Source organism: Rhinolophus sinicus, chromosome 9 (genome assembly GCF_057876585.1).
Source record: "Rhinolophus sinicus isolate RSI-liver-muscle chromosome 9, RSI-T2T, whole genome shotgun sequence".
In the NCBI taxonomy this organism is placed as follows: Eukaryota; Metazoa; Chordata; class Mammalia; order Chiroptera; family Rhinolophidae; genus Rhinolophus; species Rhinolophus sinicus.
The window spans coordinates 18,922,471-18,939,693 of record NC_142509.1 but is presented as its reverse complement, the minus strand read 5'-3'; the positions used below and the strand labels follow the sequence as shown (position 1 = coordinate 18,939,693).

At 38.1% G+C, this 17,223-nt stretch overlaps 1 protein-coding gene across 5 annotated transcripts in view; it reads left to right on the top strand.

Annotated features, from left to right (window-relative positions):
• The window catches only part of SPECC1L (sperm antigen with calponin homology and coiled-coil domains 1 like), a 128,580-nt gene that overhangs the window by 23,886 nt on the left and 87,471 nt on the right, over positions 1–17,223 (top strand). For 3 of the 5 annotated variants that reach the window (XM_074321714.2, XM_074321713.2, XM_074321717.2), the window contains 2 exons: positions 2,638–2,827; positions 13,863–14,016. In XM_074321714.2, the coding sequence (XP_074177815.2) occupies positions 2,675–2,827; positions 13,863–14,016 (307 nt within the window). In that variant the 5' untranslated portion in view covers positions 2,638–2,674. The remainder of the gene's footprint in view (positions 1–2,637; positions 2,828–13,862; positions 14,017–17,223) is intronic. The other 2 variants (XM_074321716.2, XM_074321715.2) reach the window with 1 other exon arrangement.

The following is a 17,223-nucleotide window of genomic DNA, read 5'->3' as shown; positions in this document are numbered from 1 at the left end:
ATGTGGTCCTTTGTGTCTGTTTTTTTAATATCTGATAAATGTTTTCAAGGTTCTTATATGTTGTACCAGGTATTGGTACTTCATTCCTTTTTTTTTAATGCCAAAATAATATTCTGTTAGATGGATGTACCACCTTTTGCTTATCCATTCATCAATTGATGGACATTTGGAATTGAAACAAAAAATTGTTTTTTATGCAGAAAGCATGAGAACTGTATGATTATATGTATGCACAAAGTAATAAAAATGTGCTCATAAGTAAACAATAAATGCTAACAAAGAATTCTGTCATAGTTTAATTGGGAGAATATTTTGAGGTTGTTTGGGTTTCCATTTTTTGGCTATTATGAATAATGCTTCTATGGACATAGGTTTTTTGTGTACAAATGTTTTCATTTCTCTTGCATTTACATATAGGAGTGGAATTGCTGGATGATACGGTAACTCCTTATTTCTCCATTTGAGGAACTGCCCGATCATTTTTTCTAAAGTGTCCGCACTGTTTTACATTCCTACCAGCGGCGTGTGAGGGTTCCTATTACTCCATATCCTTTCCAACATTGTGTCTGTGGTTTTTATTATAGTCATCCGAGCGGATGGGAAGTGGTCCTTCATTAGGTTTTAACTCTGGGACAGAGACAGCAGCAGAAAAAGGACAATCTGTTACATTGTCCAGTATGTAGAGACCATGTAACTTTACATAGATTAAAATTCAAGTGTAACATTCAGTTCCCCAGTCACACTAGCACATTGGAAGTGCTCAGTAGCTACAAGGCTAGTGGCAACTGTATTGGCCAGAGCAGATTTATAGAGAACTTTTTCTTTATTGCAATAAGTTCTGTCAGTGCTGGTGTAGAAAAAGTTTGACAGCAGCTGGAGGAGTTAGGCAGCGAATGGTAGAGGTCTGAGTGGTGTGAAAACGAGCGCAGGTGTGGGAAATGAGAAGAGGAGAAAAACTTTGGGGGAGCCGTGTACGAGATACGAAACTCAGAAAAGGAAATAAGTAAAAAGGGAAAGCGATGGAGAGGGTCTTAGGAATTAGATTTTTTTACACAGTACCTTGAGTTAGTGGTAGATTCAGACTAACTCCTTCATTTTGTAGGTGACAAAATCATGGAATTTCTGATTGGCAGGGAGCAGTACATTGTACCTGTCGTGGGAATCTACCTTGGCCATTTTCAGTACCTTCTGGGAAAGTGGAGGGAATAGACAGACGGTAGAGCTGAACTAGAGGGAGCGCTGACAGTGGGATAGGAAGGTAGAAGGCGAAAGGGTTAAGAGTGGATAGGTAATTTGATGGTTACCGTGTACAGCATTTTCTGTATGGAATACTCTCGAAGTTGGGGGTGGCTAGAGAAGAGTGTCTGGAGTTGTGCTATGTTTCATTTGATGTTAATACGAGTGTTCTTTTGCTCCAGGGCCTTACGCTCTGAGGCTGGAGCAGAGCCCCCTTTGCTTGGTTTCACCGTTCCTGCCACCAAACCAGTTGGGACAGTTTTTATTATGTTAAGGCAAGATAAATCTGGAGTGTTTGAGCAAAGTCTAGGTAAATTATTCATTAAGGGTATTGGAATGAGCCTCTTCTTTTCAAAAAGAAGTTTATTTTTATTAGTGTATGTAGGAATCTTCATAAAAATAGACCAAACCACTTTTTGGTTTCCGTATAGTTTCTCAGAGTTATCATACTTAAACCTCCTTGCATCCAAGATAGGCTTTTATTTTATTAGTTGTATTTCTCTACCCAAAACAGTCCATGGTGTCTTTCCAAACATGATATTACTGTAGAGACTGCTTGTCTAGCTCAGTCAATAAAGGTGTATTCAAGGGGTCATCTGGCTGTAGCTTTGTGTACTGCCAGTGTTATTCCAAGTCCTCGTAACTGTGAAGTCAAGTACAGTAAGTCTTCACTTAACAGAGTTAATAGGTTCTTGGAACCGTGGAGAAAGGATGTATAACAAAACCAGTTTTACCATACGCTAATTGATATAAACAAGAGTTAAGTTTCTATTAATGTTATAGTGTAATGATGTTATTTGAGGACCTGCTGTACTATGTACCATTTAGGTGTAAGATTGGTCATATTCCTTACAGGTGTACAGAATTCCTCTATTTTCTGAACCAAAAATTTAGGCTAATGGTCTGATAAAGATTTTTGATGCTACCTCTTGAAAAAAAAGATACGCTGGATCCCGAATGTTGGAGTTTTGGGGGATATTCTGCTGGCTTCTGTGGGGATATTACCACAAATATTTGTCATTAGGACTATGCTGGATAATTTGGAAAGTATAATCATCCCTAGATACCTACAAAATGGCTAATTCTCAAGTGCAAGCTTCATTAAATGCTAAAGATAATGTACCCTGTTACATTTAGCCAGTTCTGTTAGTGACTTAAGATACTCTTTTTACTGACTAAACTAGAATGAATAAAATAATTTCAGATTAATAACATTCAAGAAGGAAGCCTTGAAAATACGGTGCATTAACAAGTCTGAGCATTTTTTCATCTTTTAGTTTCTGTAGTGACATCTAGCTTTCAAACATTTTTATTTATCACATGGTGCAATTATTCAAAAACAAATTTCTAAAGAGCCTTCTTCCAGTTTTGTTCTCAGTGTAGTACCATTTCTCCCCACAGATTTGCTTGTAAATGCATCACGAAGCGGCGGCCCAGAATGAAGAAAGCAAGCAGGAGTGTCGGCTCAGCGCCTAAAGTGTCTGGGGTAAGCAAACCGCCGATTGTGGAAAAAACGAAACCCGACGCCACTTCTTCAGCAGCTGCAGGAGGCAAACTTGTAAAACCTGGAACAGCAGCATCTTTGTCAAAGGTATTCATGTGGCAATATTTGAATATGCAATAGATTTTTAGGAGGCGGGAATCTTAATATGATGTGTGATTTATTAAATAAGCATTATTTAGGGTTCGCCCTCCTCTGGTGCTGGGAACACACAGCCTTTGAAGAGAGTTCACAGTCTGATGGACTCACTCTTTATGAATGAAACCAAATAGTAGGCTTATTTGTGAAACAAATCATTGAGCACCTGCCTCATTCAAGGCTTGGTGGTGCTGTGAGCTGGAGGTGGATCCTTCAAGGAGTTTGTGGAGTAATGGATGGAGGTGCATCACACAAACGAGTAACTAGAATAACTGTAAGTAGAGTAACTAAAACACGTGTGAAAAAGTTAGATGCCCTGGGAGAGCAGGAAAGCAGTATAAGCAGTTTCGAGGTTTATGTTAGGTCTTAAAGGAGGCCCGGCAATAACATTCCTGAAACCACAGGTAGGGGTTTTTATTCCCACCCTACCCCCTAACACACCATAAACTTTTTCTGACAACCGATCCAGTATTAATTCAAGTTAAAATTAGATGGTACTAATTTAATACAAGTGTAACTAGTTTTATTTACACTCCTTTATGGGCTGGCTTTGTTCTTGTTAGTACAGTGACTCATTAGATCATGGGCTTTGGGAACAAACAGACCAGGGCTCGTGGGGCTGTGGTCGGGATGAAACGAGGGGCCTGGCACACAGCAAGTGCTTAGTAAGTGACAGGTAGGAGCATTTTTATTGGTTAGCTCTAGAAACTTCTCCAGCCCAGGACTCGCTCCTGCAAGTAACAGTCTGTGTCTGTGTTGGTTTGTACCATCCAAGGGACCATATCGTTCCAGCCTATTTTTGTGCTGGTCAAGTTTTAGGTGTCATTGCACGGATTCACACAGCCTGAGTCCAGAATTCATTTATTTGTGCTTTGCTTGTTTGTTTTAGGGATGTGGTGTTTTGAGTAGAAACTTGGACTCTAGGAGAAAAACCTAGAGATTGTTTCTGCTAAGTCTAAGAGGCAAAAAGCAAGCACTCTATGAAACATGATCCATTCAAAAGCCTTTTTGTCCAAGCAGGGCTTTGATAGATCCCTTGGCTTAATTATTTTAAGAAGCACCTCACAGGAACAGCTGGTGAGGGACTTCCTGATTTGTGTTGAAAGATCTAGCAGGAAATGCTGGTTTTTCTATTCCAGAGTTGTTGAAACTGAACTCGGACTTACCCCAGGGGCTTGGAGATACCCCCAGATTTTCTCCGTGCTACCACCCTGATGAGCTGCAGGTGTCATCCTGATGCCTGAGGGATGGTACCAGGAGTAGATCTTCGCCCTACTTTCATGAGTCTGAATCAACACCATGAATTATTTCCTTGGTGGCAGTGCTGCCACTCTTTTGTGTAAGATAGCTAGCATTTTCTGACCTAACTGGTTACTCAGTTTCTGGGGCTGTCTTTGGCGTGGAGTGCCGTGTGACCTGTTATTTATGTGACTGGAAGAACAGGTTGAAACATTGGCCTTGGGTTTGCACTACTGCCTTCCTTCTGTTGCTCCTTATCAGTGGCAGGCAGTGTCTTTGAAGGTTTACAGTGCACTGAGCAGGCATGTCAGATCTTCTGAGGCTTGGATTCGGAGTTGCTAGTAGTTTGGTCTTGAACAGTGAGTACTTTTTCATTGTAAAGCAGATCTGTGTGCCACCATATGCCAGCTGTGTGTAGCTGTGACTCTGCTGCGTTGGCTGGTTTATGTAAGGGGTGTGTGTGTGTGTGTGTGTGTGTGTGTGTTTGTGTGTAGTGGGTAGGGCCGTAGAAAAGGTGAAGCTATTTGGGAACACTTTACCTGGTCTGAATCAATTGCTTTTACTTAAGAGAGGAGAAAAAAGTCTTGAGTAGAAATTGAAGTAAGAAGACACAGAAGGAAAGAAGAAAACAGTGAAAATGAACAGAAGAATTGAAAAAATTAAAAAGTCTTAGAGACCCCACAAACTTAAGTGTTATTTTATTTTTCTAAGTTTTCCTATTTCACTGTGCTTCTGTAGCATATAGACACCTCCCCACAGTTTGAACTGCTCTATCTGTGAAGAAGCATTGGTGATTAACCAGAGGGATGAAGTGTTTGACTTTTAATGATTTAGGTACCACGCACACATACTCACCCTCTCACATATGTACCTGTCATTGCACAGTGTTCTCATGGCATTTTTCTTAGAGGGACAGGGTACTGGGATGTCCCTTACTTTCTCTCTCTCATTTCAGTACTTTTGAGGCCAGATCTAGTTGAGAGGTATGGGAAAGGCCCCTTGATCCAGAGCACATCACTGCTGGTTGGAGCTTTTGCAAATATAAAATGAAGCACTACTGCTGTTCACAGTGAGTTTGGGGAAATTGTTCCCACTCCTGTCAGTAACTGTGACATCTGGCTTGGGGCCTTTGTATGCTTCCTTCCGCTTTGTCACAGACAGGAGAAAAGATGATTTTCCATGCAGAGATGGTTTCCTACGTGCCTACAATTTTCAGGTTTCACGCACTGCTCGTGTTCATCCTGGTACAAGTAATACACTTTTTCATTATACTGAGAATAGTTCTAAAAATTGATAGATAGGAATTAATAAGCTTCATTTATTTCAGTTACAGTCTATCTCTTGACGATTATTTGTTATCATACTTTTTAGTGTAAAAGTGAGTGAGCAGTATGATTGAGTAATCCATCTCTGAAACTTGAAAGGTGAAATCTTAAAACTAATCTTAAATTTTGAGATGAAGATGCAGACAATGAAACTTGGACTTTGCCTTGAGAAGCATGTGTACTTGCATTGTAGTATTTCCTTGTTTGTATCTGCGATGTTTTTATCAAATGATTTGCGTTTTGCATCTATTATTAAAAAGTGGCTAAAAGTCTTCATCAATTTTATTGTTTTGAACTGTTGCTGATGGAGAATGTTTCCGTGTGGAGATGCATAGGTATTTACAAAGCGGTGTAACAAAAATTAAAAGAAATAGGGAAAAATGGAAGAGAGCCTGCAAGTAGCTTCATGTAAAAGGCAAGTCAGGAGGTACAGAGTTGTTTTCGTTTTGGTTTTATTTTTTTGTTCAAGTGTAACGTGCATCCAGAAGAGTTCACAAAGCGTGTGTGCTAAACTTAGGGAATCGCCATGAGTGAACATACCCTGCGGCCACCACCCAGTAAGAATCAGAACAGACCTGCACCCCAGTGGTCTCTGCATGTCCCCCTCAATCACTCCCCTTCCTGTCCGTCCTCTCCAGAAGTAACTCATCCTAACTTCCAGCACCAGAGATAAATTTTGCCAGTTTTTCATCTTTGTATGGATGTAATCATATTCTACGTTCTTTGTACGTGTGTCTGATTTCCTTAACTCAGCTTGGTGGCTATGGTACTCATCCATAGTGTTGCCTGTCGCAGCGGTGTCTTTTCATCATCGTTGCTGATTCCTAATCCATGAGAAGACTATGCTACAGGTTACTTATATGTCCCACTGATGGCCATGTAGAGTTTCAATTTTATGTCTACTGAGAATGATGTTTTGAACATTCTTATGCACGTCTGTTAGTGCACGTGTGCACGCATTTCTGTTGGCTCTGTAACTAGAAGTGAAATTACTGAGTCATAGGGTGCATAGTGTTTAGCTTTAGTAGTTGCAGGACCAAGTCATTTTTCAAATTGGTTACCAGGTTACAGTCCTGCTTGCTCCACATTCTCACCTGCACGTACGTTACTCTTCATTTTAACCCTTCAGGTGTGTGTAGAGGGATTCCGAAGTGCTTTAATTTGCATTTGTCTTATTAATGAGATTAAGCACCTTTGCACATCTTATTTTTATGTGGTTAGTAGACATTTCAATATCTTTTGTGAAGTGCCTGTTCAAATCAGTCGCTCATTTTTCTACTATGATATCGTTCTTTTTCTGTGGTAAAATATACATAACATTTACCGTCTTAACCATTTTTAAGTGTGTATTTCAGTGGCCTTCAGCACATTCACATTGCTGAGCAACCATCACACCATCCATCTCCAGAACTTTTTTTATCTTCCCAAACCGGAACTCTGTCCTCATTAAACATTCCTCGTCAGTCCTCCCTACCCCTGGCAACCACCATTCTACTTTCTGTCTCTATGTTCATACTGGTATTTCCAATTGATATTTAGGATTATAGAGTTTTACTTAACTTTTTTTTTTCTACATCTGGAAATATATATACTTTTTTTTTTTTTTTTAAAGGAGGGCACAGCTCATAGTGGCAACCACCCCTTTACTTTCTGTCTCTATGAAGCTGACTACTCTGAGTACCTCACATGAGCGGAATCATACAGTATTTGTCTTCTTGTGACTGGCTTATTTCACCTAGCATAATAATGTCCTCAAAGTGTATGCATATTGTAGTATATGTAGAATTTCCTTAGTTTTTAAGACTGAATAATAGTTCATTATGTGTATATGAAATCGGACAATTAAGTTCGTGAACTCATCCTAGAAAAAGTGCTACATACCTCATTGCTGAATATCACTATGGCCACCGCTTGGGAAGCTATGCACCGATGCCAGCACCTAGTCCACCCTTCAAAGCAATTTTGGAATTTTTTCTGGAATGGCTATCAGAGCTCTCATCGTATTACCCTTGATGTCCTGAATGTCACCAAAATGTCTTCCTTTCAATATTTCCTTCATCTTCAGGTAAAGAAAGACGTCATTGGGGGCCAGATCAGGTGTTCCAATACAGTTATTTGTTTACTGGCTAAAAACTCCCTCACAGACAGTGCCGTGTGAGCTGGTACATTGTCGTGATGCAAGAGCCATGAATTGTTGGTGAAAAGTTCAGGTCATCTTTTTCATGCAGTCTTTACAGTACTTCAAAATAGAAAACTTGGTTAACTGTTTCTCCAGTTGGTATAAATTTATAACAAATAATCCCTCTGACATCAGAAAAAGTTAGCAACATCCTGGCAACAATTCGTGAACTTAATTGTCAGACATCGTATACCACATTTTGTTTATCTGTTCTTCCGTCAGTTGATATTTGGGTTCCTTTCACCTTTTGGCTATTGTGAATAATGGGCGTGAACATGAGTGTGCAAATATCTCTTTGAGACCCTGCTTTCAATTCTCTTTTTCTGGGTATATACCCAGAAATGGAATTGGTGGGTCATATGGTAATTGTATTTTTAATATTTTGAGGAACCACCATACTGCTTTCCACAACAGCTGCACCATTTTACAGTCCCACCAACAGTGTACAAGGGTTCCAGTTTTTTTTACATCTTCGCCAGCACTTTTTTTTTTTTTTTTTTAAATAGTAGCCATCCTAATGGTTACAAGGAGGCGCAGTGTCTTTTTTGGTACTGATTTAGTTCTTTACCTATTCTATGTGTGACCCCTTTGTCATTTATGCGTGTTGCACATATATTCTCCCACTTTGTGCTTTCTCTTTCTACTCCGTTAATGGTGTCTTTTGATGAAGAGATGTTCTTAATTTTAATGTAGTCCAGGTTGTTAATTTTTTCTTTATGGTTTGTGTTTTCTTTATGAAATCTTTACTCATCCCAAGGCCAAGATAGTCTCCTATACTATTTTCTAGAAGCATTATTATTTTAACATTTTATATTTAGATCCTCAGTCTATCTGGAATTATTTTTTTAAAGCTTTTTATTTTGAAATAATTTTAAACTTAGAAGGTGAAGGACTTGTACAAAGAATTCCAGTATGCCCTTTACTAAGATTCCCTACATGTTAACCTTTTATCATGGTTAGTTTTCCCTATGTAGGTATGAACATACATACATATGTGAATTTTTTTCTTAAACTGTTTAAGTGTAAATTGTAGACATAATGCTCCTTTACTGCTGAATATTTCAGTATGGATTTGCTGAAAAACAAGGACATTCTCTGTTATAACCGTAGTACAGCTACAAAATCTGGAAATTAACATTGATAAAATGCTACCGTGTTTCCCCGAAAATAAGACCTAGCTGAACTATCAGCTTTAATGCGTCTTATATTAAAATAAGACAGGGTCTTATATTAATTTTTGCATTAGAGCCGATGGTCCGGCTAGGTCTTATTTTTGGGGAAACACGGTGGTATCTAATCTATAGACTTTAATTAAATTTCACCAATTGTGCTAATGTCCATTTTAGCAAAAAAAGAAAATTTTATTCTGGTCCAGGATAGAGTCTGGGATCATGAACTGCGGTTAGTTGTTATACTCTTCATTCCCCTTAAATTAGAAATAGTTCCTCTGTCTTTGCCTTTTATAACCTTGACATTACTAAAGAGTGTAGGTCAGTTTATCTGATAGACTGTCCTCCAAATTTGGGTTTGGTAGTGTTTCCTCCTGATGAAGTTGGGGTTATGCAATTTTGGCAGGAGTCCCACAGAAGCCATATGTCTTTGGCGCAGCATTTCTGCAGGGACATGGTACATTCTTGTCCATTCCTGGTGATGTTAACTTAATTTGGTTAAGTGGTATCTGCTGGTTTCCTCCATCATCAGGTTACTATGTTTCCTTTTGTAATTAATAAGTATCTTGTTAGAGGTACTTTTAAACTTTGTAAATATCTTCTTTCTCAACAAACTTGTACCCTAGTTTTTAGCAATTTTTTGATAATTCCTTCTAGAATCAATTTTTACTGTGATTTTTGCCAAATTTTCTAATTTTCTAATTTCATCATCTCTTCTACATTTATTTGTTGGCATTCTATAAGGAATAGTTTTTACTTTTTCCAAGTTTATGTATTTATTTATTATATTAGTGTGGATTCATGGATTCTTCATGCTATAAATTGTTAGCATTAATGTATTTTGATGTTCAGATTGTCCCCAGTTTGGCCAGTGGGAACATCTTCAAGCTCCTGGGTCCTTTTGACATATTTTTATTATTCTTTGATCAGTTTCTTAATTTCTGGCACATTAAATGTTCTGCTTTTCCAGCCCCAGCCCTAGAATCATCCTTTTCTTCAAGGAGGCCTTGTTCCTTTTAGAGGATGAAACTTAAACCATCTGGAAGCTAGGTATGCTCATTGGTTTTGAGTGTATCGTTGTTTTTAAGCCTTCACAGTGGACAGAAGTGGAAAATACAGTACACACACACACACACACACACACACACACACTATGCACATCTATAGCAATTTCTGTATCTGTTTCTTTCCATATATGTTAAAATCTATAAGTTCACATTGATGCTTCCAATTGTACCCTTTCCACTTTCTATAATTGTAATCCCTTTTTCTGACAGCAAGAAACCTGGCTTTCATTATTTATAATATATTTACTTATTTTCTCAATCCTAGAGTATATAGAAAATAGTTAGAGAATTGTTCACCCACACCACTGCAAAAATCTGTACCAGCTATAGTTCAGTATTTATACTTTTTTTGTCTTTAGTTTGAGAGTTTGAGGATTTATGATCAGTATACGGTGATCCAGAAGACATTTGGATCCCCCAGCCCCGTACGATTATGTTAGTCATTGGAAATACAGTTGGGTCCATTTGTTCCTATTGTGTTCCATTTTAGGGTTTGCCCCACCTTTGTTTATATACTTTATTAATTTATTTCGAGCATGTGAAACACTACCTTGGTTCTACACGTGCGAACTATATGAGAAGATGTGTTCAGAGAAGTGCCTTTCCACTTCCCCATTCCTTCTCTACCCACCCCTTAAAGGTAGTCTGATTGGGTTTTTGTTTATTCTTCCTGTGTTTCTTTTTGCATAAAGGAACAGATACATGTATATTTTTTATTTCCCCTTTCTTACATAAAAGTTGACATAAGTAGATAGACATTTGCACTTGCTGTATTCACTTAATGTATTCTAGAAGTCTCTCCATATGAATTTATAGCAGTCTTTTTCATTTTGTGTATTGCTGCTTAATATTTCATTGTATGGATAGACTATAGTTTATGCTACTTTCATATGCATAGGCATTTACGGTGTTTCCAGTATTTTGTAATTAAAAACAATATTACAATGAATAATCTTATGCGTATGTATTTTTGTATTATTGGAGGTGTGTCTTCAGGTTAAATTCCTAGATGTGGGATTGCTGGGCAAAAGGTAAATGCATATGTAACTTTGTTAGCTATTGCCAGAATCCCTTCATAAGGCTGATTTATATCATGTATTCTTGCCAGCAATTTGTGAGTACCTATTTCCCCACATTCTTCTCAAAGGAATATGTTACAGTTTTTCATTTTTGCCAATCTAATAGGTGAGAAGTGGTATCTTAACGTTGTGTTTCCCCTATTGTTTGTTAGACTGGTCATCTTTTTTGTAAGTGTGTGTGAATTGATTGTAGATGATTGTTCATTTTGCTCTCTTTTCTGTGTAGTTTTTGGTCTTTTTCCCCTTGATTTTTTAGGAGTTCTTTGTGTATTACGGATATTAGGCCTTTATCTGTGAGATATTGCAGCCATACTCTCCCAGTTTCTCTCTCTCTCTCTCTTTTTTAACTTTGCTTATGATTTTGGCCATGCAAAAAGTTAAAAAAATATTTTTTGAGATTTTTATGTAGTCAAATTCATCTATTTTTTTTATGACTGAGGATTTTGAATCATAGTTAGAAAACCTTGGAATTTTTGATACAGGGTGAAATAGGGCTCATTCATTTTTTTTTCCTTTGTGAATATACAGTTGACTTAGCACCATTTAGTGAAGAATATTTTTTTCTGTACTGTTTCTTTGGTCATAAGTCAAGTGTCTACATATGCAGTTTCTTTCTGGATTCTATTCTATTCCACTGGTTTATTCCTGTGCCAATACTTTACTGTGGTAGTTATTGTAATTGCCAGAGGTTTTGACTTGGTGCTCTGATGTATGTTTGACTTTGCCATTATCCAAAGACAGATTGTAACCAGACAGGTGTGACTATTAAGCCACTCTTCACATGACTGTGTAGGCTGGTTTTCAGATGTAGTTATTTTAAAAGGAAAGAGTATTTAACTTTGGAGGAAGAAAAATTAGTTCAAAGATAATCTTAACATTTATTAACAGAGTATAAAAGATGGTTTGAAAATATAAGAGTATGGTGAGTTTATTTACTAACAGATGAGGGACAAATTGACAGGATGGTGTAACTTGATTTACAGTTTTTTGGCATTTAGTTGATGACCAATGTCATTAACAGAAACTAGCCTTCAGGAATATGAACAATTCTTAATGATTAATGCAATTAATTATATAACCTAGATTTTTTTTTTTTTAATTGGGGAAGGGGAACAGGACTTTATTGGGGAACAGTGTGTACTTCCAGAACTTTTTTTCCAAGTCAAGTTGTTGCCCTTTCAATCTTAGTTGTGGAGGGTTTTGTTCAGCTTCAAGTTGTCGTTTCAGTCTTAGTTGTGGAGGGCGCAGCTCAGCTCCAGGTCCAGTTGCCATTGCTAGTTGCAGGGGGTGCAGCCCACCATCCCTTGCGGGGGTCGAACCAGCAACCTTGTGGTTGAGAGGACATGCTCCAACCAACTGAGCCATCTGGGAGCTCAGCGGCAGCTCAGCTCAAGGTGCCGTGTTCAATCTTAGTTGCAGGGGGCGCTGCCCACCATCCCTTGCAGGAGTCGAGGAATTGAACTGGCAACCTTGTGGTTGAGAGCCCACTGGCCCATGTGGGAATTGAACCGGCAGCCTTCGGAGTTAGGAGCACGGAGCTCTAACCGCCTGAGCCACCGGGCTGGCCCTAACCTAGATTTTTCATAATGTGACAACCCTAAATTACCAAACCTTATTTCTGTTTAATTCATGTAAAACATTAATTTTTTTCTGCCTTTTTAAAAAAAATTTTTATTGGGGAATATTGGGGGACAGTGTGGTTCTCCAGGACCCATCAGCTCCAAGTCGTTGTCCTTAAATCTAGTTGTGGAGGGCGCAGCTCAGCTCCAAGTCCAGTCGCCATTTTCAATCTTTAGTGGCGGGAATTGAACCAACCACCTTGTTGTTGAGAGCTTGCGCTCTAACCAACTGAGCCATCCGGCCGCCCCTCTGCCTTTTTTTAGTAAGACAGATTGACCTACTTAATGGTACTACTATGTAATAATTTTTATAATTGAATGATGAGAACAGAATCTGTTCCATATGGAGTCACTGACATTAGAACCGGAAGAGACTTTAAAAATTAGTTATTTTTGAACCATTTTAATTTGTAGAAATGAATTCATTATGATTATCCAAGGATGAGCACGACTCCAGGTAGAAAACAATATAAATAAACTGATTAACTTGTGCCATCACCTTAATGGTACAAAACTTTTTGTTCTTTTGTTAAACAGTAGTTTTTCTTTTCTTTCCCCAACAAATCTTTAACACTTCTGTGTTCTCTCTCATTTCTAGTAGAAGTAAAAACAGACTTCTTCAGAGTGCTTGTTTTCGTTTTTAAAAGCTCATATTTTTTCAGTCCTCTTTATGAAATACAAATGAATGCTACAAATGGTCTTTGTCATTTAGGTTGACTAACCCTCGATCTAACCATAAAATATCTAGTTTTAATTTATATATTACCTAGGCATTAAAAAAAATTCCTTTGTTTTGGCTTAAATTAGAAGACTGAAAAATTAGATAAGGTAAAAAAATTTCAGAATAATTTCTTTTAGATATTGGCTCCATAATTGAATCATTTTAGAGCAGTGCAGATTACTTCTGCTTCTTAATGATACTTCTCTCTAGAAATTGCAAGGTGGCATTTCCTGTGGCATAATAGAAAAATGACCCCTGTTTATAAGTCATGTCATAGATGTAAGAGTAACAAGGAGGATATCTTCATTTTTTCCCACCCCTCAATGTGTTTGGCACACATCGGGCTTCCATAAAATTTTTGATTACATATATGATTTCTGTATTTCAGAAAAGAAGTGTGTGATTGTTCAGAAACCAATTAAGAAGTTGTGTTTCTGTAGCACAGTATGATGCATCCCTTGGTAACTGTCAGAAAGTTTTTGTAGAACTCTTGAACTCAATATAAAAGTCAAGAGCGTTGTTTAATCTTGAAGTATTATTTAATCTTGCTTCATTTAGTCAATTTATTTTGATTTTCTGTTGCTTCTAGACCAAAAGCAGTGATGACCTTTTAGCTGGAATGGCTGGAGGGGTGACAGTGGCTAATGGTGTTAAAGGAAAGAAAAGCACCTGCCCTCCCGCAGCATCTTCAGCGTCTGCCCCTGCCATGAGCAGCGTGGAGAGCAAGTCCAAGATCAGCACAGGTACGGCTGCGTTGAGAGTTACACTGCCTTTTTGTTAGAATAGGGAGAGTGCAGTAGCATTTAAGGGATTCCACCTAATTATAGAAAATTTCAAACATGTACAAAAGTAGACTGGTTGGTATTTCAACCCATGTGCTCATCACCGTGGCCAGTCTTAACTCCTTGACACCCACCTTATTATTTTGAAGTAAATTCTAGACATCATGTAATTTCATCCACAAATATTTCATTATCTCTGAAAGATAGGATTTAAAAAATATGTAATACGATACCATTATCAGTCCTTAAAATAACTAATCATTCCTTAAATCATAAATTGTCCAATAAGTATTTAAGTTTTCAGCTATCTAATAAATATTATGTATATATATTTTTACTGTCTTTGAATCAGGATTCACTTAGGATCCATGTATAATAATTGGTGATGTGTTTCTTAAGTCTCTTTTTTTTTTTTTAATGTGTGGGTTTGCCCCCCTTTCTCCCAATTTAAGTTTTGTAGAAACTAGTCATTTGACTTCAGGTGTTTTCCATGATCTAGATTTTGTCACATCCCCATGATGTCCTTGACCGTGTTCCTTTGTTCTCTCTGTCTCCTGTAAATGTCATTGAATCTAGAGCTTTAATGGGTTGGATTTCAGGTTCCTTTTTTTCCCAAGACTCCTTGAGGAAGTTGTCCATCCACAGGAGGCATATCATTTCTGGTTGTCTCTCTTTTTATGATGTTAGCAGCTTTTAATGATCCTTCATTCCAGTTTGACCATTTTTTCTTCATTCGTTCGTTAGCAGCAGTTTTTAGATTTGATGGAGTCCATAAATTAACTCATCTTATAGTCCAAGGAATAGTGCTGTCACATTTTACTTTTACACTTATAGAAAAAAACTTTAAAACTTCTAATAAACATAAGATTATGTGTTTGTAATAAAGCTTATGAAAGCAAATTGGCAAAAATTATGTCCGGCCTTTTTTTTATCATCATTATTTAGGCTGTTAGCACCTCTTGTGTTATTAGACTTTTTTTCTAGCCCAGATTTCCCTGCTGTCCTTTTTCCTGCTTTAATCTTCTGCAGTATCCAGATACTGCCCCACTGTTACTTATAATAGCAGTGTGGTATGATTACCAAAGGAAACATGTAAGTCTTTACTTTGTGCTCTCCAGGGATTATTCCATTTTATCCTCACGATACCCCCATGAGGTAGAGCCTGTTATTATCCTTATTTTAGAAATGAGGAAGTTTTGCTTAGAAAGTTCAAATATCTTGTCCAAGGCAGTGCATTAATTTGCTCAGTAAATATTGGGTGCCCATTTTGTACCAGGCCAGAAAGCTGGTGGTGGAGCAAGAACTGAACCTTAGATGTTTTACTCTCCAGCCTGGGTAAGAAGGAAATTGAACACTTCAGCTTGTGTGGTAAAAAAGAAATGAAATGCTCTATTGTGTGGTTAGAAGGAAATTAAATACTCTAATACCATCTATACCTCTTCCTATTTCCAGCCTTTAGAATTTGCTAGGAGCGATCCCATGTGTTTGCACATGGTTCCCTGTTGACCAACACCACCTGCCCTCACAAGGCTGAATTCAGTCATCATATCCCTGGATCAGCATTGGTTTGCTAGGGCTACCATAGCAAAATACGACACACTGGGTGGCTTAAATAACTGAAATGTAGTTTCTCACTTTTCTGAAGGCTGGAAGTCTGAGATCCTTGTGTCAGCAGGTTTGATTTCTCCTGAGGCCTCTCTCCTTGCAGGTGGCTGCCTTCTTGTGTCCTCACATGGTCATCTGTCTATCCGTGTCTGTGTCTTAATCTATTCTTAAAGGGATACCAGTCTTGTTGGATTAGGACCCACCCCAACAGCCCTATGTTAACTTAATTACCTCTTTAAGTTATTTACTATCTCCAAATACAGTCACATTCTGAGGTACTGAGGGTTATGACTTTAACATGAATTTGGGAGACACAGTTCAGCTCATCACAATATCCTTATTTCTTCAGTTCACCTGTTCTGCCTTTACTTGTTCCTGATGACTTTTCTAAGACTAGTTCACTTGTCTGTACCTCATATTCCTCTATCTCCTCACTTGTCACAATAATCCCAGAGGGGAGCTTTTCTTCTTCTTCTGTCTCTTCCTTCTTGTTTCTTTACTTCTCCTTTCCTTTTGGGGCATTAGCAGTGCCTTCCCTCATTACTGTCGTCTTCCTTTCTGTCTCATGCAGGCACAGATCGTTTCTTCCTTAGCACGGTTTTTGGTTTAGGTAAGAAGGATGATGATACAAGTTACAGAAATGGAAAGGGAGTTAATATTGGGGGAAACGTTACACCATCCTTTTCCTCTTTGGCCTCCATTTGCAGTTGTTTCTCCCAGTCCTGTTACTGCTGCCTTTGAAATGTTACAGATTTATTGTCCCTTCTCTGTTCTTACAGAGACCTTGATCTTAACTATCTGAATGTAGGACTTCCTATATTTTCACTGCGCTGCCTGCCCTTATTCCTCCTTCACTTATCCTTCTTCCTCATATTTTCCACTTAGCATCCTCTAGATTAATGTCCATAAAAATGCTCTTTCCTTGTGTTTCTTCCCTGCTCAAGAACATTTGTTGACCTCTCTGAATTCTCCCTGATGTTCAGGGCTCTATAGAAACCTTCCCCTGCTGCTTCTCTTTACTGTGTGGCCTTACTTGTCCTTTCCATGTGCCATGCTCACTCTGCCTCCTCATCCTCGTCTGTCTTGTGGCTAGCCAGGATTCCCACCCCTCCGTTACATCTGAGACCTGGGAAATTAGTGACTATCTGCCTACATCATGTAGACCTTTTGCTCCCCGTTACCTCTACAACCTGGTACCTGCCACATAAAGAACAGGTGGTTCTTTAAAAATACTTCATTAGGTCTAGATCTTGTTTTCCAAAGTAAAAAATATTCTAATTATTTCTTAAGTGTTTGTGGGGGGTCTTTAAACATACTCCTGTTCTTTTTATATTAAACAATGGCCGATGTCAACTGTTTTCACAGGTTTAAAATGTTAGCAATTAAGTAATAGTGTGATTTGTACAGCATATTTGATTAACATGTTGTCATTTTTTAGCATTAATGCATATTCGTTTTCTAACATTTAGAGAGACAGTATAGCATACTGGTTAAGTTGCAGATTCTGGAACCAGATTGCCTGGGTTTGAATGTTGGCTCATCTATTTATTATCTGTGGATATT